This window comes from Electrona antarctica (assembly GCF_951216825.1).
Source record: "Electrona antarctica genome assembly, contig: scaffold_26, whole genome shotgun sequence".
Classification (NCBI taxonomy): domain Eukaryota; kingdom Metazoa; phylum Chordata; class Actinopteri; order Myctophiformes; family Myctophidae; genus Electrona; species Electrona antarctica.
In genome coordinates, this window is record NW_027636995.1 from 2,613,140 (window position 1) to 2,635,548 (window position 22,409).

A 22,409-nucleotide genomic window follows, 5' to 3' on the forward strand; every position below is an offset into this window, starting at 1 on the left:
GGCCTCAAGAAAGTCGGACACCGGATAATAGTGGTCCTCCACTGCAGGGCCTGATTGATGTGCCTAAAAAAGTGCCAACTAAAAAACAAGGTGAAGCAGCTTTCTGTTTCTACGGGCCGACGGCGTGGAACAAACTGACTATACCTTCGATGTCTGTAGACATTTTTGCTCAAGACCTACTTCTCCACTTTTGCTTTCAGTTGAGCTTTTAACATTAAAAGTTGTTATTCATGTCCTCACTGTATTTCATAACTGCTATTTTAATGTTTTTTGTCTTTATTTCTCTATTGCTTTGTAAAGCACCGTGAGCTGATGTCATGAAAAGGTGCTATACAAATAAAGTTTATTATCATTATTGTTATGTATATTTTATTCGTATCATTTGTGATCAGGAAAAAAACACCTAAGAAACAAAAACATGGCTATGAGTGACCAAAGATATGTCTAATTACCCCTATCTTGGTCAAACACTTGCAACAAGGGACACTTCACCCCTTTTGCAAAAAAAAATATATTAATGACGTTTATAAGATTTGGAACACTTTACTGGGGTTCTTATGTGTAATCTGTGGTTTTAGATTTTTTCGGAGTGGCTCTGACGTCAGAGACACTGTTGTCACTTCCTTTATAACTTCAACTACCAGAATGCTTTGCGCACCCAAACTCCCTGACGGGGCACGGTTCCCAAAACACATCCACTCTATGATCCACCCTGGTTCCACCCTTAAGGCTCATTCATAGTATGGATTTTTGGTGGTGAGGTGACCACTGAACTACAACATGACGTCACAAGCCGCGGTGAAGAGCAAACGACCGCCCCAGCCCTTCTCTCTGTTTTTACTCACCACCACTCAACGTTATCTCAGCTCCGGTGGTCACCTAACCACCCGAGCGGTGGTCACCTCACCACCGAAAATCCAGACTATGAATGAGTATTATACTCTAGGTTCCACCCAGGTTGCATACACATAACACACTGTGTACAGTTTAGAAGCGGAGGAGGGACCATCCTGGCGAAGTTAGCAATTTCCAGTCAACGATCTAAAGCGTTCCATGGAGTGCGTCAGAGCAATTAAGAACCCAAAGTACAACAACAACACGCCACTCATAGAGTTACAGAATGAGCGAGTGTGTAGTCTGCAGTCTGCACTTCAAACCAGAGGAGTTTGAATGTGGCGACATGACGAGGTACCGTCTCATGGGAGGTAAAAAGCCTACAGCAGTGCTGTCGACCGGGGACCACTACGGTTCCTTCCATCAACTTGGACGAACCAGAGACAGCTGAACCTCTGCCAGCGAAAAGGAGTCGAACAGATCGAGGAACTCATAAAGTTAGTTACAGTAATTGTAATGCACAATCTATGTAAAGCGCCAATCCAAGGCGCTATATAAATGCACCATTTGCCATGACTGCATCTGAGTACATTGAGAAAACATAGCTATAACGTAGCATAACGATGTGTCTAATTTGGCTGCCCCATTGTGTAACACTATGCCCCCCCCCCCCCCCCAACCTTTTTATGTTGTTTGTTTTGGGGTTCCGCAGCAACTTTTGCAGGGCGGTCCTTGGCGTCCAAGACACAGTTCTCCCTCGGGAGACAAAATAAAGAAACCTTGATATAGTATTGCAGCTCGCAGCAGCTGTTACAATGCCAAACATACAAATATGACCCGCGTCTAATAGTTATGGAGTGGGAACAGTATCAAAAGTGTCACGGTAAATATTACAGATTTGTAATTCACAAGTTCAGATTTGCAACTCACGTGAGTGAACTCACAGGTTCACATTTGTGTTTTGTATCCACAAGTTCAGATTTGTGTTTTGTATCTGTATTTCGCATCTGTGTTTTGTATTTGTGTTTTGTATCTGTAATTTGCATCTGTGTTTTGTATCCGTGTTTCGCATCTGTGTTTGAAACACAAATACAAAACACAGTTGTGAAACACGGATACAAAACACAGATGCAAATTACAGATACAAAACACAAATACAAAACACAAATACAAAACACGGATGCGAAACACGGATACAAAATACAAAACACAAATCTGAACTTCTGGATACAAAACACAAATGTGAACCTGTGAGTTCACTCACGTGAGTTGCAAATCTGAACTTGTGAGTTACAAATCTGTGAGACCTTTGAGTCTGTGCTAAAACTCTGCTGCTCTACTTTTGAGACTCTTCTGACATTGGGCGTTAACAAACGTCATCATTGGCTGAGGGAATGATTCCTCGGCCAATCAGATCGGTCCGCCTTCAGCCAATCCTATGGCTCTAACGCCCTGGGGGCACGCTGGTCCATAGCTCTAATGCCCTATGACGGGGGGCACGCTGGTCCATAGCCCTAACGCCCTATGGCGGGGGGCACGCTGGTCCATAGCCCTAACGCCCTATGGCGGGGGGCACGCTGGTCCATAGCCCTAACGCCCTATGGCGGGGGGCACGCTGATCCATAGCTCTAATGCCCTATGGCGGGGGCGCTCTGGTCCATAGCTCTAGAGCCCTATGGCGGGGGGCACGCTGGTCCACATAGCCCTAACGCCCTATGGCGGGGGGCACGCTGGTCCATAGCTCTAATGCCCAATGGCGGGGGGGCACGCTGGTCCATAGCTCTAATGCCCTATGGCGGTGGCACGCTGGTCCATAGCTCTAATACCCTGTGGCGGGGGGCACTAGAGCTATGGACCAGCGTGCCCCCCGGGCGTTAGAGCTATGGACCAGCGTGCCCCCCGCCATAGGGCATTATAGCTATGGACCAGCGTGTCCCCCGCCATAGGGCATTAGAGCTATGGACCAGCGTGCCCCCCGCCATAGGGCATTAGAGCTATGGATCAGCGTACCCCCGCCATAGGGCATTAGAGCTATGGACCAGCGTGCCCCCCGCCATAGGGCATTAGAGCTATGGACCAGCGTGCCCCGCGCCATAGGGCATTAGAGCTATGGACCAGTGTGCCCCCGCCATAGGGCATTAGAGCTATGGATCAGCGTGCCCCCCACCATAGGGCATTATAGCTATGGACCAGCGTGCCCCCCGCCATAGGGCATTAGAGCTATGGACCAGCGTGCCCCCCGCCATAGGGCATTAGAGCTATGGACCAGCGTGCCCCCCGACATAGGGCATTAGAGCTATGGACCAGCGTGCCCCCCGCCATAGGGCATTAGAGCTATGGACCATTATGCCCCCCGCCATAGGGCATTAGAGCTATGGACCAGCGTGCCCCCGCCATAGGGCATTAGAGCTATGGATCAGCGTGCCCCCCGCCATAGGGCATTAGAGCTATGGAACAGCGTGCCCCCGCCATAGGGCATTAGAGCTATGGACCAGCGTGCCCCCCGCCATAGGGCATTAGAGCTATGGACCAGCGTGGTAGGGCATTAGAGCTATGGACCAGCGTGCCCCCCGCCATAGGGCATTAGAGCTATGGTTCAGCGTGCCCCCCGCCATAGGGCATTAGAGCTATGGACCAGCGTGCCCCCGCCATAGGGCGTTAGAGCTATGGACCAGCGTGCCCCCCGCCATAAGGCGTTAGAGCTATGGACCAGCACACATCCCCGGTCCGCTGGAACTTGTCGTCAAAAAAACTCGCTAATTAGACTGAATAAAAAAGCCGCTGGTTCTTCTCCTAACTGGCGTAAAAGGCACCATGAAGGCGGGTTTCGCGCATCATCTGTCGTATCTGGTAGACACGAAACACTCTAGACTAGTTCTACTTAACCAAAATACTGGAGAGCAGAAGAGAATTGTGACACGGCAGCAGACAGAGTGATGTTCCTTGATGATGTTGGTTTATTCAGCAATACAGCATACAGCATACACAGCATAGGCTCACGCCAGCCAGAATGGCTGGTGCTGCTCACGCATGGGCTGACGCCCAACTGACCAAGTTACATTGAAAATCAACTCGCTTATCAACAGTTTACAATACACATTGAACCAGACTGGTCTGTAACCCCCTTGACAGTAGAATTGGGATCACTGTGGACCTTTGTTCCACTGTTTAGCATGTAATTGCCCTTGGTGTGACTCAGGAACTAAACAAACCATCCCCCTCCTGTGACTGTCCTTCTCACTCCAGGTGGAATAACAAAGACAGGCCTTGCAGACGAAATGACTAGTGGCTTGCATAATTAAGTCAGCCAACTATAGTTGAGTACATTTGTTCACACATAGCCTATGTCCAAGAGAATTATTGATTCCCAGATATCACATATCCCCCCTCGACAGACATAACAGCCCACCAGAATAACAGCAGTACAGTACAGAATCTCCCCAAATGGTTTTCAAACACAGACATTTAAGATTACACAATTTGACATAAATTACTTTCACTACAATAGTTACATCATTAGGAGGATAATTTCTGTCGTTACTCAAATCTAGGATAACATGTTTATAAGCACCAGATCACATGAACTCTCTTTGGAGTTTCACAGGACCAAAATCAAAATAAGTCTCCAGACTTATCCTGACAATAACACACCAAATCACATGAACCTCTCTTTGAGATTCACATGACAATAAAATAAGAAAAAATAAGGAAGAACACGTTATACCCCAGAAGCCAACAGAAACCTAAACCTCACTAATAATTCCCATCCCGTAATTTAAATCACTTTTCCGACAGATAAATAATCTTAAACAGTGAATAATGGTAAAATGATTAGTACAAACGAAGGCGACGCACAATTTGTAATCAGAAAGAAGGAATGTCCGTCTCCCCTCCGATATGGACAAAGGAAAATCTTCTGTATTCTGCATTCCGTTACCTCAATGTTCGCTTCAGCCGCACGGATCAAGTTGAGAAAAAGTTCACTGCTGTTTTCGCTGAAAGTTCTCATAATCATCTCCCCCCTCCCAGCTCTGAATCATCATCAGAGATGGGAAAAGGCCGAACATCTTCATCACAGACCCAGTGCTGTGGGTCTGCAAGGCCCTCAGCTTATGTAGGTCAGTTGGCATGGAAAGCCACGCCGCTGCCCCGTGCTGCGTCGCGCTGCATCCCTCCGCTCGCCGCCCGCCGTCTCCTGCGCCGAGGTGATGATCGAAGGCCTCCGTGTGGCTGTTGCCTCGTCGAATGCTCCGCTTGTCCACCCGTCCATGCACGTCGTCGATGCGCACACTCCTCGCGGTGGTCCGTCGTCATCATCCCCGGTCCGCTGGAACTTGCCGTAAAAAAAACTCGCTAATTAGACTGAATAAAAAAGCCGCTGGTTCTTCTCCTAACTGGCGTAAATGGCACCATGAAGGCGGGTTTCGCGCATCATCTGTCGTATCTGGTAGACACGAAACACTCTAGACTAGTTCTACTTAACCAAAATACTGGAGAGCAGAAGAGAATTGTGACACGGCAGCAGACAGAGTGATGTTCCTTGATGATGTTGGTTTATTCAGCAATACAGCATACAGCATACACAGCATAGGCTCACGCCAGCCAGAATGGCTGGTGCTGCTCACGCATGGGCTGACGCCCAACTGACCAAGTTACATTGGAAATCAACTCGCTTATCAACAGTTTACAATACACATTGAACCAGACTGGTCTGTAGAATTGACAGTAGAATTGGGATCACTGTGGACCTTTGATCCACTGTTTAGCATGTAATTGCCCTAGGTGTGACTCAGGAACTAAACAAACCATCCCCCTCCTGTGACTGTCCTTCTCACTCCAGGTGGAATAACAAAGACAGGCCTTGCAGACGAAATGACTAGTGGCTTGCATAATTAAGTCAGCCAACTATAGTTGAGTACATTTGTTCACACATAGCCTATGTCCAAGAGAATTATTGATTCCCAGATATCACACTCACAAGTTCAGATTTGCAACTCACGTGAGTGAACTCACAGGTTCACATTTGTGTTTTGTATCCACAAGTTCAGCTTTGTGTTTTGTATCCGTGTTTCGCATCTGTGTTTTGTATTTGTGTTTTGTATTTGTGTTTTGTATCTGTAATTTGCATCTGTGTTTTGTATCCGTGTTTCACAACTGAGTTTTGCATTTGTGTTTCAAACACAGATGCGAAACACGGATACAAAACACAGATGCAAATTACAGATACAAAACACAAATACAAAACACAGATACAAAACACAGATGCGAAACACGGATACAAAACACAGATGCAAATTACAGATACAAAACACAAATACAAAACACAAATACAAAACACAGATGTGAAACACAGATACAAAACACAGATGCGAAATACAGATACAAAACACAAATCTGAACTTGTGGATACAAAACACAAATGTGAACCTGTGAGTTCACTCACGTGAGTTGCAAATCTGAACTTGTGAGTTACAAATCTGTAATATTTACCGTGACACTTTTGATACTGTTCTGACCCCATAAATAGTAGCCTAGTAGGCTATAAAATGGTATTGTGTTTTTTATGTCCAATAATGTATTTGTATTTAAGTTCATAAAGTTAACATAAGTAGGCTATAACTAAATGCATTTGAAATTAAATCAAAATTATACTTTTCAGGATTATAATTCAAAAATAGAAAAAAACTATTCAGGATTTCAATTCATATAATATGGGCTTGTAGATCGGCTATTTTGCTACAACAGTATATGCAATGTGGCCCTCGAGTGAGTGTGGAAATATGGTGGCCCTCTCCATCATCAAGGTTGGCCGCACCCCTGTTCTAGCAACCCTACCAACCCTACCAATAACAACCCTATATTTTGTGCATGCCATAGGCAAACTGTTAAAAGAAATATAACAATTCCAATGCTTGTCAATTGATTCCACCATTGCTATGAAACCATATACACATCATCTAAAATAATCACAATAAACATACTATAGCCTACAGTATTTCTGTTATTTTTCACTATAAGGTCTTTCAATATGTTGATGCAGTCAATTAGGCTACTTAAAAATAAAATAGGCTATACAATTTTCTCAAATTCATAATTCCGTTTTACATAATATATAATAAATATATTTTATTCTTCTTCAGCTTACACAAAGAGTGTGTGTGTGTGTGTGTGTGTGTGTGTGTGTGTGTGTGTGTGTGTGTGTGTGTGTGTGTGTGTGTGTGTGTGTGTGTGTGTGTGTGTGTGTGTGTGTGTGTGTGTGTGTGTGTGCGTGCGTGCGTGGGTAGGATCTATTACATCGCTGTACCCACCCAATTTGGTGTTCATTTATTTGAACGGGTATTCTAGACACTTATCATATTTTTGAGCAGTGCCATTAACCGCGTATTGGAAGAGGGATTTGATATAGAAGATAGATTATAGGTTGATCCAAGATTTGGGTCACAAGGTGGCGCTAATGCACCAAAAACTGGTTGCCATGGTTGCCATCTGCCGTAAAGCAAAGAAGAAGCTGCTGCTATTGCGCATGCGCAAACCACGTTGTTGCGCATGCGTGTTGTTTTTCATGGCGGCGAGGAACAAATCAGCGTGGTGAAAAATGTCTTACAAACGAGGTAGAATGCGTCAAACGGACTCTCTAAGGCTGAGGCTGTCGATAAATGAACACCTGACGTCGGTGGGAGAGGAGATATTGTGTGTTTTTGAAAAACAGCCAAGTGATGCTGGTCAGCTGAAGCTTGTCAGAGTGTTTGTGTTGGAGCGCCTCAGCACTGCTGCAGGATTCATGTTCAGCCTCTTCCAGAGAGAGATGGAGACACTAGAAACTCTGCTGATGAGACAAGACAAACTTCTGGACGTCCTTTTACAGCCACAAGTCATATTATACAGACCAGGTTTGTTAAGCCGACAAATCAACAAATAGGAGAATAAATGTCATACGTTTAGAAAAGCACTTTGAGTAGTTGTGCTGATGCTATAGCTCTTCTCTCCTCCTTGTGTCTGTGTGTAAAGAGGTTTCCCCTGAACATGAGGAGAGGAGGTCCAGTCTGGTCAAGGAGGAACCACAACCCTCACAACATGAGGAGAGGAGTTCCAATCTGGTCAAGGAGGAACCACAACCCTCACAACATGAGGAGAGGAGGTCCAGTCTGGTCAAGGAGGAACCACAACCCTCACAACATGTGGAGAGGAGGTCCAGTCTGGTCAAGGAGGAACCACAACCCTCACAACATGAGGAGAGGAGGTCCAGTCTGGTCCAGGAGGAACCACAACCCTCACAACATGAGGAGAGGAGGTCCAGTCTGGTCAAGGAGGAACCACAACCGCCACACATTAAAGAGGAGAGGAGGTCCAGTCTGGTCAAGGAGGAACCACAACATACACACATTAAAGACGAGAACATGGAAGAGGAGGTTGATGTGTCAACGTTGACATTACTACATGGGAAGACAAGGTGCCACACTATCTCAGGTAAAAAATAAATACAATAAAAATAAGTATCACTAATTAATTTGAGTCTAAAAGTCAAACTATAGCAGCCCATACATTCTTCTAGGTCAGATGGGGGTAGGCATTCCCGCATATCTTCCAGGTATGATGATGTCACGCGATACCCTCTATAGCCAATAATATTTAATGAAGATGGAATGCACTTGCTTTGCAAGTTTGCAGTCGGGCTACCGGGCAACCTGAAAACAAACTCCACTCGCCCAAATGTGTTATTTACTTGCCACGGGCAGTGGGGCAACCATTAGTGTCAACCCCCGTACAGTGTCACTTTAGCCATTTTGTGTAAATTAAGCATGCCATTTCTGTTTGCAGGTTGCCTAATCCAGTTTAAATGCATGCACAACACTTCCGATCATTAATACAGAATGTCATTAAAGAGGGACAATACAAGTGTGTGTGTGTGTGTGTGTGTGTGTGTGTGTGTGTGTGTGTGTGTGTGTGTGTGTGTGTGTGTGTGTGTGTGTGTGTGTGTGTGTGTGTGTGTGTGTGTGTGTGTGTGTGTGTGTGTGTGTGTGTGTGTGTGTGATGATCAGCAGATGTGAATGAGGAATGGGAAGATAGGCTTTTGTGCTTCATTTCATCTGTGTATGTTTAAAATTATTGTAAAAAATACATTTCATGTTACATTATTTCATTGTTGCTAGTTTAATTTTATTGCAGTGAATTGATGTTACATAAAATGTATTTGTCATAAATAACTAGTCTCACAGAGAGAAGCTAGTTCAGGTTTTGTATGTTGCATTGACGTCATTTCATTAATTGTATATCATATTTGTCAGTTAAGATTATGACATGATTCTTTTTCTGTATTCACACTTTCACACTTGATTCTTAATAAATGGACGTAACGGTTTGGATTAATTAAATTTATTTATTTATTAATTAGGAGGATGAGTGTTTGTGCTGTCTGGTGGTGCGTACACAATACACATACACGTGCTCAGGTGCCAGAATTTATAGATTATAAATGATCTGCAGCTATTCTTATCACACCATATCACAAGATGACACTATTATACATAGGCTACTGTATAGGCTATTTCTACTTTTCATATTTTTTACTTTCTTTATGTTTAAGTCTTCCAATTCAATTCCTTCATTCCAGACCAGTGTGTGGAGTCCAGCCTGCAGGTGAACATGAGTTCTCCACAACCAGCCTGCACTGTACAGAAACACGAACCTGACGACCACCTGGAAACCAGTATGTTTTATTTTGTTCTACTATGTTGTAGGCCGAGTGGAATAGTAAGAGAGTGGCAACACTAGCGTTGAGTCCCATTGTAACAATGGAATGCAGAAGTTTATAACTATTGGAATGGTGCGTTTAGACAGATAGAGTATTTTACTCTTTACAGTTACTGTACTGATTTCTATTGACTGTATTGTATGACAGACAGCTGGAAGTAGTATTCAGATCAGTGCAGTAAAAAAAATGTAATTGTGTTGCACCGGATTGAAGAACCTCCTTCATTACTTAATATGTGTAACAGATGTAATCAAAGATGACCTCTCTACTTCTATCGCTATATAGATATCAATCTGATCATGTTAAGTTAAAACGTTGTTTTTGGTGCCGAGTCCCGCACCGAAAAGAGCCGATGTACTAGGTCACAATGCGTCCGATCACGATGCCTTTTGAGTTTGTAAGTTGGCTCCATATTTTAAATCCGATCGATTGGATAGTGGCTGCAAAACATGCACATTGCGTTAACATTCAACAGTAACTTTAGTCATTTAGAAGCCAGGGTACATTTTCCTGGAGTTTGCACACAATGTTGGATGTTGAATGTCGCAGTACCTGTGGACAGACACTGTCTGCAGATCGGCACCTCATCTTTCTATGGTTTTATTACTGTACCCATAATATTTTCACACGCATCATGTCATCCTTTGTGGGAAGGATATGGCTGTCGCGTTAATTGTATGTCTTCTTCTGACATCTTGATGTTGAAAGCCTGGCTTCACTTTTGTTTTTATCCTGTTGTACACTGTAATGTGGATGAGTCAACAACTTTATATGAATGTGACTTCACTGAAAATCAGCAGCTCAACATAACAATGCCAATACATATCCCGTTTTTTAGTCACTTTATTTACAGCTTAGCTAAACCGTGAATCTGACGGGACTCCTCGGGGTCCCGCCTCGGCTCCCGGGACCCGCACAAAACGGTTAGCACAAAATGCTAACATTTCCACTAGCCATGTCTTCATCTTGTCTCTGCCATTCATGTCCGTAATCCATTATTCAGCCACTCCAGCCACATTTCTATTTCAGTACAAAGCACAGTACAGAGTACAGAGTAGTACAGCACAGATTACAGTAGAATACAGATCGTGGATGAATGAGAATGATGTTAAAGTCGAGTTGATTTTGTTTCTCCTAGCCCCGAAACGTGACTGTCATGCAGTCACGCAGTACTGCAGCCTGTTTTGGGCACCTTGCTACATTTACAACATTTAAAGGTATATTCAGTGATTTGACTTAATCTAAATATCACTTATTTTTTCTTTTTTTCTGGATAATCCTTCCTACTATAGAGTGTGCTGACCATATAAGGAGTTCCTCCCTGTCCCCAGTGAGCCCCTGGGGTCAAAAAACCCTAGTTTCAGTTTTGGTGGCGGGTGGCAAAGCCTTCATCCAATCAGGATGAGAGGGGCCTTCCTCCAATCATGATCGAGTGGGGGCGGGCCTTGGTGCACATGCTGTTGGCCTGTTGCACTTCCCCCCACTGTAGAGCGTGCATGTGCACATTTTGTTACGGGGGCGGACTGGGTGGTTTTCCAAATCACTCAAATCACTGAATGCTCCTTTAAGTCTACATAAACATTCAGATTCAGATCAGTGCTCACCCCGGGGCCACGGATGTTGCTCGGGTGAGTTTTAGCAACCTTGCATTATGCGTTGTTCAATCAAAATATTTATTTTATCCCACCGCCGGCCAGTTTCTCAGTCTTTCTCACCATGCTTTCAACTACACACCCCTATCGGTTGGGAGGTGTATTGCACTCTGATACATAACTTGAGAAAATGGCCACAGATCGGATTAAAATGCTTTTTATTGAAGATTACGGGATGCACGGGTGCTAATACCCACCTGTGCAAAATTCTATCATCCGTGGCCCCCGGAGGTGAGCACTTAAGATTTTAAATCTGAACGTTCATGTACACGTTAGCTTTGTAAATGTAGCAAGGAGCTCAAAACAGTGGGAAGGTCTGCCATCATGCTCGTTAAGAACGAGCATCACCATGGCTAACATTTCCCGTGGTAGTTGGAGGAAATGTTTGTCTGAAGTGTTTACTTCCTTGTAGTACAACAGAGGAAACACTGCATGGAAAATGTTAAGTTCAACATTTAATGGATTTCTTTCATTTTATCTTTTTCCTAAAGAAGAGCTTTTCCCTGAACATCAGGAGAGGAGGTCCAGTCTGGTCCAGGAGGAACCAGAGTCTTTACAGATTAAACAGAAGCTACTTAAAGGGGGGAAAAGCCCTTTACTTGTAAAGTTTGTAGCAAAGGCTTTGGTTTTAAGTGGAGTCTAACTTACCACATGACCACTCATATGGGGGAAATGGAAAAACCATTTACTTGCATAGTTTGTAGCAAAGGCTTTGGTTTTAAAGCTTCTCTAATATAGCACATGAGGACTCATACAGAGGAAAAACCATTTACTTGTAAAGTTTGTAGCAAAGGCTTTGGTAGTAAGCATGGTTTAACTTACCACATGACCACTCATATGGGGGAAATGGAAAAACCATTTACTTGTAAAGTTTGTAGCCATGGTTTTGGTCAAAAAAGTAATCTAAAAGTTCACATGATGAGTCATACAGGGGAAAAGCCCTTTGCTTGTAAAGTTTGTAGCAAAGGCTTTGGTGTTAAAGCTTCTCTAATAGAGCACATGAGGACTCATACAGGGGAAAAACCATTTACTTGTAAAGTTTGTAGCAAAGGCTTTGGGAGTAAGCGTGGTCTAACTTACCACATGACCACTCATATGGGGGAAATGGAAAAACCATTTACTTGCAAAGTTTGTAGCAAAGGTTTTGGTCAAAAAAGTAATCTAAAAGTTCACATGATGAGTCATACAGGGGAAAAGCCCTTTCCTTGTAAAGTTTGTAGCAAAGGCTTTGGTTTTAAAGCTTCTCTAATAGAGCACATGAGGACTCATACGGGGGAAAAAAACATTTACTTGTAAAGTTTGTAACAAAAGCTTTCCTTAGTGAGTACTCTTAAGACACATGAGGATGCATACAGGGGAAAGGCCCTTTACTTGTAACGTTTGTCGCAAATACTTTGTTAAGAAATGGCATCTAAAAAAGCACATGAGTTTTCATACGGGAAAGGCCCTTTACTTGTAACGTTTGTAGCAAAGGCTTTATTTTAAACAGTCATCTAAAAGAGCACATGAGGACTCATACGGGGGAAAAGCCATTTACTTGCAAAGTTTGTAGCAAAGGCTTTGGATCTAATAAAGGTTATCTAAAAGTGCACATGAGGACTCATACAGGAGAAAAGCCATTTACTTGCAAAGTTTGTAGCAAAGGCTTTGGTAGTAAGCATGGTCTAACTTACCACATGACCACTCACATGGGGGAAATGGAAAAACCATTTACTTGTAAAGTTTGTAGCAAAGGCTTTGGTCAAAAAAAGTAATCTAAATGTTCACATGATTTCCCCATACAGGGGAAAGCCCTTTACTTGTAAAGTTTTTAGCAAAGGCTTTGTTGTTAAGTGTAGTTTAACTTACCACATAGCCACTCATATGGGGGGGGGGGGGGGGGGGGGGGACCATTTACTTGTAAAGTTTGTAGCAAAGGCTTTGGTCAAAACAGTAATCTAAAAGTTCACATGATGAGTCATACAGGGCCCTTTACTTGTAACGTTTGTAGCAAAGGCTTTATGTTAAACAGTCATCTAAAAGAGCACATGAGGACTCATACGGGGGAAAAGCCATTTACTTGTAAAGTTTGTAGCAAATGCTTTATGTTAAAGAGTCATCTAACTTGCCACATGAGGAATCATACAGGGGAAAAGCCATTTACTTGTACAGTTTGTGGCAAATGCCTTTGGAAAATGAAAACACTTAAAACACATGAGTCACACAGGGGAAGAACCACTTTAGTTAGAGCTTTTGGCAAATGCATTGGTCAATTTCACCTCTGGTACGAGGATTCATACACGGGAGGCAATGTCAGAAACAGTAATACAGCTTTTTTTTCTCTCCCTTTCAAGTACGCCACACATTTATGACAAATGATAGATACTGAAGCATATAGGAGTCACACAATATGACAATTACCACATGTTAAACTTTGTCAATTTACAATTGCAATTTACCAATTAGGCATTTAGCGGACAATCTTATCCAGAGCTAATTAAAATAAGCAAGGTAAATAATCACTTAGAATGCAGAATGATGGTGTAGGTAGGGCCTCAATGAACTAGGACACCAGGTGAACCATGAACCTGGCATCTGTCTAAACACTGTTTTAGACAGTGTTTAGACAGATGCCTCAAGAAAGTCGGACACCGGGTAATAGTGGTCCTCCACTGCTGGCCTGATTGATGTGCCTAAAAAAGTGCCAACTAAAAAACAAGGTGAAGCAGCTTTCTGTTTCTACGGGCCGACGGCGTGGAACAAACTGACTATACCTTCGATAGGCAGCCTCTGTAGACATTTTTTCTCAAGACCTACTTCTCCACTCTTGCTTTCAGTTGAGCTATTAACATTAAAAGTTGTTATTCATGTCCTCACTGTATTTCATAACTGCTATTTTAATGTTTTTTGTCTTTATTTCTCTATTGCTTTGTAAAGCACCTTGAGCTGCATTTCATGTCATGAAAAGGTGCTATACAAATAAAGTATATTATCATTATTGTTATGTATATTATATTCGTATCATTTGTGATCAGGAAAAAACAACCTAAGAAACAAAAACATGGCTATGAGTGACCAAAGATATGTCTAAGTACCCCTATCTTGGTCAAACACTTGCAACAATGAACTTAAAGGGACACTTCACCCCTTTTGCAAAAAAAAATATATTAATGACGTTTATACGATTTGAAACACTTTACTGGGGTTCTTATGTGTAATCTGTGGTTTTAGATTTTTTCGGAGTGGCTCTGACGTCAAAGACACTGTTGTCACTTCCTTTAGAACTTCAACTACCAGAATGCTTTGCGCACCCAAACTCCCTGACGGGGCACGGTTCCCAAAACGCATCCACTCTATGATCCACCCTGGTTCCACCCTTAAGGCTCATTCGTAGTATGGATTTTCGGTGGTGAGGTGACCACTGAACTACAACATGACGTCACGAGCCGCGGTGAAGAGCAAACCACCGCCCCAGCCCTTCTCTCTGTTTTTTACTCGCCACCGCTCAACGTTATCTCAGCTCCGGTGGTCACCTCACCACCGAAAATCCAGACTATGAATGAGCATTATACTCTAGGTTCCACCCAGGTTGCATACACATAACACACTGTGTACAGTTTAGAAGCGGAGGAGGGACCATCCTGGCGAAATTAGCAATTTCCAGTCAACGATCTAAAGCTTTCCATGGAGTGGGTCAGAGCAATGAAGAACCCGAAGTACAACAACAACACGCCACTCATAGAGTTACAGAATGAGCGAGTGTGTAGTCTGCAGTCTGCACTTCAAATCAGAGGTGTTTGAATGTGGCGACATGACGAGGTACCGTACGTCTCATGGGAGGTAAAAAGCCTGCAGCAGTGCTGTCGACCGGGGACCACCGCGGTTCCTTCCATCAACTTGGACTAACCAGAGAAAGGTGAACCTCCGCCAGCGAAAAGGAGTCGAACAGATCGAGGTACTCATAAAGTTAGTTACAGTAATTGTAATGCACAATCTATGTAAAGCGCCTTGGATAAAGGCGCTATATAAATGCACCATGACTGCATCTGAGTAGGCCTACATTGAGAAAACATAGCTATAACATAGCATGTTATAGCCTTGGGGTCTTGGACCCCAAGGCGGGTCCTTGGTAGCCTGGATCCAGCCCAAAGACCCCGCCCACTCTCTGAGTGGAAGCTTCAAGAAAGCTACAGTCTGATAATCAGGCTAGGTCCTTGGGGTCCAAGACAAATTTCTCCCTCGGGAGACAAAATAAAGAAACCTTGATATAGTATTGCAGCTTGCAGCAGCTGTTACAATTCCAAACATACAGATATGACCCGCGTCTAATAGTAGCCTATTAATAAAATGGTATTGTGTTTTTTATGTCCAATAATGTATTTGTATTTAAGTTCATAAAGTTAACATAAGTATAACTAAATGCATTTGAAATTAAATAAAAATTATACTTTTCAGGATTATAATTCAAAAATAGAAATATGGGCTTGTAGATTTTGCTACAACAGTATATGCAATGTGGCCCTCAAGAGTGAGTGTGGAAATATGGTGGCCCTCTCCATCATCAAGGTTGCCCGCACGGCCGCACCCCTGTTCTAGCTGGTAAGATTGTAGTGAAATACCAACCCTTGTGTGCATGCCATAGGCAAACTGTTAATAAAACCATACATATCATCTAAAATAATCACAATAAACATACAGTATTTTTTTTATTTTTCACTATAAGGTCTTTCAATATGTTGATGCAGTCAATTAGGCTACTTAAAAATAAAATATACAATTTTCTCAAATTCATAATTCCGTTTTACATAATGGAATAAATATATTTTATTCTTCTTCAGCTTACACAAAGGTAGTTTGTGTGTGTGTGTGTGTGTGTGTGTGTGTGTGTGTGTGTGTGTGTGTGTGTGTGTGTGTGTGTGTGTGTGTGTGTGTGTGTGTGTGTGTGTGTGTGTGTGTGTGTGTGCTTGTGTATGTGCTTGTGTGTGTGCGTGCGTGCGTGCGTGTGTGTGTGCGTGCGTGCGTGTGTGTGTGTGCGTGCCTACTAGGATCTATTACATCGCTGTACCCACCCAATTTGGTGTTCATATATTTGAACGGGTATTCTAGTTATCATATTTTTTGAGCAGTGCCATTAACCGCGTATTGGTTGGAAGAGGGATATGTTGATCCAAGATTTGGGCCACAAGGTGGCGGTAATGCACCAAAAACTGGTTGCCATCTGCCGTAAAGCAAAGAAGAAGCTGTTGCTATTGCGCATGCTTGAACCACGTTGTTGTGCATGTGTTGTTTTTCATGGCGGCGAGGAACAAATCAACGTGGTGAAAAATGTCTCAAAAACGAGGTAGAATGTGTCAAACGGACTCGCTAAGGCTGAGGCTGTCGATAAATGAACACCTGACGTCGGTGGGAGAGGATATATTGTGTGTTTTCGAAAAACAGCAGAGTGATGTTGGTCAGCTGAAGCTTGTCAGAGTGTTTGTGTTGGAGCGCCTCATCACTGCTGCAGGATTCATGTTCAGCCTCTTCCAGAGAGAGATGGAGACACTAGAAATTCTGCTGAAGAGACAAGACAAACTTCTGGACATCCTTTTACAGCCACAAGTCATATTATACAGACCAGGTTTGTTAAGCCGACAAATCAACAAATTGGAGAATAAATGTCATACGTTTAGAAAAGCACTTTGAGTAGTTGTGCTGATGCTATAGCTCTTCTCTCCTCCTTGTAAAGAGGTTTCCCCTGAACATGAGGAGAGGAGGTCCAGTCTGGTCAAGGAGGAACCACAACCCTCACAACATGAGGAGAGGAGGTCCAGTCTGTTCCAGGAGGAACCACAACCCTCACAACATGAGGAGAGGAGGTCCAGTCTGGTCAAGGAGGAACCACAACCCTCACAACATGATGAGAGGAGGTCCAGTCTGGTCAAGGAGGAACCACAACCTCCACACATTAAAGAGGAGAACATGGAAGAGGAGGTTGATGTGTCACCATTGACATTACTACATGGGAAGACAAGGTGCCACACACTCTCAGGTAAAAATAAATAAATACAAATAAGCATCACTAATTAATTTTAGTCTAAAAGTCATACTATAGCAGCCCATACATTCTTCTAGGTCAGATGGGGGTAGGCATTCCCGCATAACTTCCAGGTATGATGATGTCACGCGATACCCTCTATAGCCAATAATGTTTAATGAAGATGGAATGCACTTGCTTTGCAGTCGGGCTACCGGGCAACCTGAAAACAAACTCCACTCGCTTGGGGCAGTGGGGCAACCATTAGTGTCAACCCCCGTACAGTGTCACTTTAGCCATTTTGTGTAAATTAAGCATACCATTGTGCGTGCGTGCGTGCGTGCGTGCGTGCGTGCGTCTGTGTGTGTGTGTGTGTGTGTGTGTGATCAGCAGATGTGAATGAGGAATGGGAAGATAGGCTTCATCTGTGTATGTTTAAGTTATTCTTGTAAAAAAGACATTTCATGTTACATTATTTCATTGTTGCTAGTTTAATTTCATTGCAGTGAATATTGATTGTATTTTGCATTGACGTCAGTTCATTAATTGTATATCAAATTTGTCAGTTAAGATTATGACATGATTCTTTTTCTGTATTCACACTTTCACTTTTGATTCTTAATAAATGGACGTAACGGTTTGTGTTCAAATTAAGAGGATGAGTGTTTGTGCTGTCTGGTGGTGCGTACACAATACACATACACATGCTCAGGTGCCAGAATGATTATAAATGATCTGCAGCTATTCTTATCACACCATATCACAAGATGACACTATTATACATAGGCTACTGTATAGGCTATTTCTCAGGCATTCCACTTTTCATATTTTTTACTTTCTTTATGTTTAAGTCCTCCAATTCAATTCCTTCATTCCAGACCAGTGTGTGGAGTCCAGCCTGCAGGTGAACATGAGTTCTCCACAACCAGCCTGCACTGTACAGAAACAGGAACCTGACGACCACCTGGAAACCAGTACGTTTTATTGTATTCTGCAATGTTGTAGGCCGAGTGAGTGAGAGTGGCAACACTAGCGTTGAGTCCCATTGTAACAATGGAATGCAGAAGTGCTCATTCTATCTCAATGGAATAGTTCCAAAGTGTGGAACTATAGCCCATAGGCACCTGCTTTGAGGCGAGATCAAAGTGTGTCGCCACTCTTACTATTCCACTCTGGTTGTAGGTGTATTATGTTTATAACAAAGGTGTTTGTGTTTATAACTATTTGAATGGTGCGTTTAGACAGATAAAGAGTATTTTACTCTTTGCAGTTACTGTACTGATTTCTATTGACTGTAGGCTATTGTATGACAGACAGCTGGAAGTAGTATTCAGATCAGTGCAGTAAAATAAATGTAAATGTATTGCACCGGATTGAAGAACCTCCTTCATTAATTAATATATGTGTAACAGATGTAATCAAAGATGGCCTCTCTACTTCTATCGCTATATAGATATCAATCTGATCATGTAAAGTTAAAACGTCGTTTTTGGTGTCGTGTCCCGCACCGAAAAGAGCCGATCTACAAGGTCACAATGCGTCCGATCACGATGCCTTTTGAGTTTGTAAGTTGGCTCCATATTTTAAATCCTTATCGATTGGATAGTAGCTGCAAAACATGCACATTGCGTTCACATTCTACAGTAACTTTAGTCATTTAGAAGCCAGGCTACATTTTCTTGGAGTTTGGCACACAATGTTGGATGTTGAATGTCGCAGTACCTGTGAACAGACACTGTCTGCAGATCGGCACCTCATCTTTCTATGGTTTTATTACTGTACCCATTTTCACACACATCATGTCATCCTTTGTAGGAAGGATATGGCTGTCGTGTTAATTGTATGTCTTCTTCTGACATCTTGATGTTGAAAGCCTGGCTTCACTTTTGGTTTTATCCTGTTGTACACTGTAATGTGGATGAGTCAACAACTATATGAATGTGACTTCACTGAAAATCAGCAGCTCAACATAACAATGCCAACACATATCCCATTTTTTAGTCACTTTATTTACAGCTTAGCTAAACCGTGAATCTGACGGGACTCCTCGGTGTCCCGCCTCGGCTCCCGGGACCCGTGAAGGACGGTTAGCACAAAGCGCTAACATTTCCACTAGTCTTCATCTTGTCTCTACCGTTTACGTCCGTAATCCATTATTCAGCCACTCCAGCCACATTCCTATTTCAGTACAGAGCACAGTACAGAGTACAGTCCAATACAGAGTAGTACAGCAAAGAGTACAGTAGAATACAGATCGTGGATGAATGAGAATGACGTTAAAGTTGATCGAGTTGATTTTGTTTCTCCTAGCCCCGAAACATGACGCTACTGCAGCCTGTTTTGGGCACCTTGCTACATTTACAACATTTAGGTCTACATAAACATTCAGATTCAGATCAGTGCTCACCCCGGGGCCACGGATGTTAGAATTTTGCTCGGGTGAGTTTTAGCAACCTTGCATTATGCGTTGTTCAATCAAAATATTTATTTTATCCCACCGCCGGCCAGTTTCTCAGTGTTTCACCATGCTTTCAACTACACACCCCTATCGGTTTGGAGGTGTATTGCACTCTGATACATAACTTGAGTAAATGGCCACAGATCGGATTAAAATGCTTTTTATTGAAGATTACGGGATGCACGGGTGCTAATACCCACCTGTGAAAAATTTTAACATCCGTGGCCCCGGAGGTGAGCACTTAAGATTTTAAATCTGAACGTTCATGTACACGTTAGCTTTGTAAATGTAGCAAGGAGCTCAAAACAGTGGGAAGGTGTGCCATCATGCTCATTAAGAACGAGCATCACCATGGCTAACATTTCCCGTGGTAGTTGGAGGAAATGTTTGTCTGAAGTGTTTACTTCCTTGTAGTACAACAGAGGAAACACTGCATGGTAAATGTTAAGTTCAACATTTAATGGATTTCTTTTCTTTTCTTTTTCCTAAAGAAGAGCTTTCCCCTGAACATCAGGAGAGGAGGTCCAGTCTGGTCCAGGAGGAACTAGAGTCTTTACAGATTAAACAGAAGCTACTTCAAAGATCAGTGGAGGATGACGGGTCAACATTGACATTACTTGCAGTGCAAAGTGATGATGATGACGAAGGCAGAGAGACAGAGCCTCTAGCCAGCACTTCAACTCAACACATGAATACACAAGCTGATGTAGAGGACTGTGGAACATCACAACCAACTGGTGATAACCAGCTCCTCTCTTTTCGCTCTTCTGAATCAGAGAATAAATCTGACAGTGATGAGTTAGAGGAGACCAGGGAAGGTCCATCAGATTTAAACACACCGACATCACACAAGACACAAAATGTGAAAGGTCCAGCCTGGTCGTTGAGCAACAAGCTGTCCCAGGACCTGAAAACAACGAAACAAACTGATTCCATGAGGAGTCACACAGGGAAGAAAAGGTTTAGTTGTACAGAGTGTGGCAAAATGTGTATTTCGAAGGCACAACTTAACCAGCACATGAGGACTCATACAGGGGAAAAACCATTTACTTGTAACGTTTGTAGCAAAGGCTTTGGTTTAAAAAGTAATCTAAAAGTTCACATGAGGAGTCATACAGGAGAAAGGCCCTTTACTTGTAACGTTTGTAGCAAAGGCTTTATTTCAAAGAGTCATTTAAAAGATCACATGAGGACTCATACGGGGGAAAAACCATTTACTTGTAAAGTTTGTAGCAAAGGCTTTGGTTTTAAAGCTTCTCTAATAGATCACATGAGGACTCATACAGGGGAAAAACCATTTACTTGTAAAGTTTGTAGCAAAGGCTTTTGCAGTAAGCATGGTCTAACTTACCACATGACCACTCATATGGTGGAAATGGAAAAACCATTTACTTGCAAAGTTTGTAGCAAAGGTTTTGGTCAAAAAAGTAATCTAACAGATCACATGATGAGTCATACAGGGGAAAAGCCCTTTACTTGTATAGTTTGTAGCAAATGCTTTGTGCGTAAAGCTTCTCTAATAGAGCACATGATGAGTCATACAGGGGAAAAGCCCTTTGCTTGTATAGTTTGTAGCAAATGCTTTGGGCGTAAAGCTTCTCTAAATGAGCACATGAGGACTCATACGGGGGAAAAAAACATTTACTTGTAAAGTTTGTAACAAAAGCTTTGCCTTAGTGGGTACTCTTAAGACACATGAGGATGCATACAGGGGAAAGGCCCTTTACTTGTAACGTTTGTAGCAAAGGCTTTATGTTGAACAGTCATCTAAAAGAGCACATGAGGACTCATACGGGGGGAAAAAACATTTACTTGTACAGTTTGTAGCAAAGGCTTTGGTTCTAATAAAGGTTATCTAAAAGTGCACATGAGGACTCGTACAGGAGAAAGCCATGTACTTGCAAAGTTTGTAGCAAAGGCTTTGCTAGTAATCATGGTCTAACTTACCACTCACATGGGGGAAATGGAAAAACCATTTACTTGTTAAGTTTGAAGGCTTTATGTTAAAGAGTCATCTAACTTGCCACATGAGGACTCATACAGGAGAAAAGCCCTTTACATGTTAAATTTGTGGGAAAGGCATGTCTAAAATTAGTAGTCTAAAAGTTCAAATGAAGAGTCATACAGGGGAAAGGCCCTTTACTTGTAACGTTTGTAGCAAAGGCTTTATGTTAAACAGTCATCTAAAAGAGCACATGAGGACTCATACGGGGGGAAAACCATTTACTTGTAAAGTTTGTAGCAAAGGCTTTATGTTAAAGAGTCATCTAACTTGCCACATGAGGACTCATACAGGGGAAAAGCCATTTACTTGTACAGTTTGTGGCAAATGCTTTTGGAAAATTAAAACACTTAAAACACATGAGTCACACAGGGGAAGAACAACTTTAGTTAGAGCTTTTGGCAAATACATTGGTCAATTTCACCTCTGGTACGAGGATTCATACACGGGAGGCAATGTCAGAAACAGAAATACAGCTTTTTTCTCTCTTTCAAGTACGCCACATTTATGACATGATAGATACTGAATCATATAGGAGTCACACAATATGACAATTACCACACGTTAAACGTCAATTTACAATTGCAATTAACCAATTAGGCATTTAGCGGACAATCTTATCCAGAGCTAATTAAAATAAGCAAGGTAAATAATCACTTAGAATGCAGAATGATGGTGTAGGTAGGGCCTCAATGAACTAGGACACCAGGTGAACC

General features: G+C 42.6%; 1 protein-coding gene across 1 annotated transcript in view; it reads left to right on the forward strand.

The window, feature by feature from the left end:
* Positions 1-1,120: 1,120 nt before the first annotated feature.
* LOC306919571 (uncharacterized protein) overlaps positions 1,121-22,409 on the forward strand; it is a gene marked incomplete at both ends in the record, with an annotated part of 28,896 nt that continues 7,607 nt past the window's right edge. Inside the window, 4 exons of the mRNA XM_079532331.1 lie at positions 1,121-1,188; positions 4,864-5,039; positions 7,843-8,301; positions 9,446-9,541. Of these exons, the coding sequence (XP_079388457.1) occupies positions 1,121-1,188; positions 4,864-5,039; positions 7,843-8,301; positions 9,446-9,541 (799 nt within the window). The remainder of the gene's footprint in view (positions 1,189-4,863; positions 5,040-7,842; positions 8,302-9,445; positions 9,542-22,409) is intronic.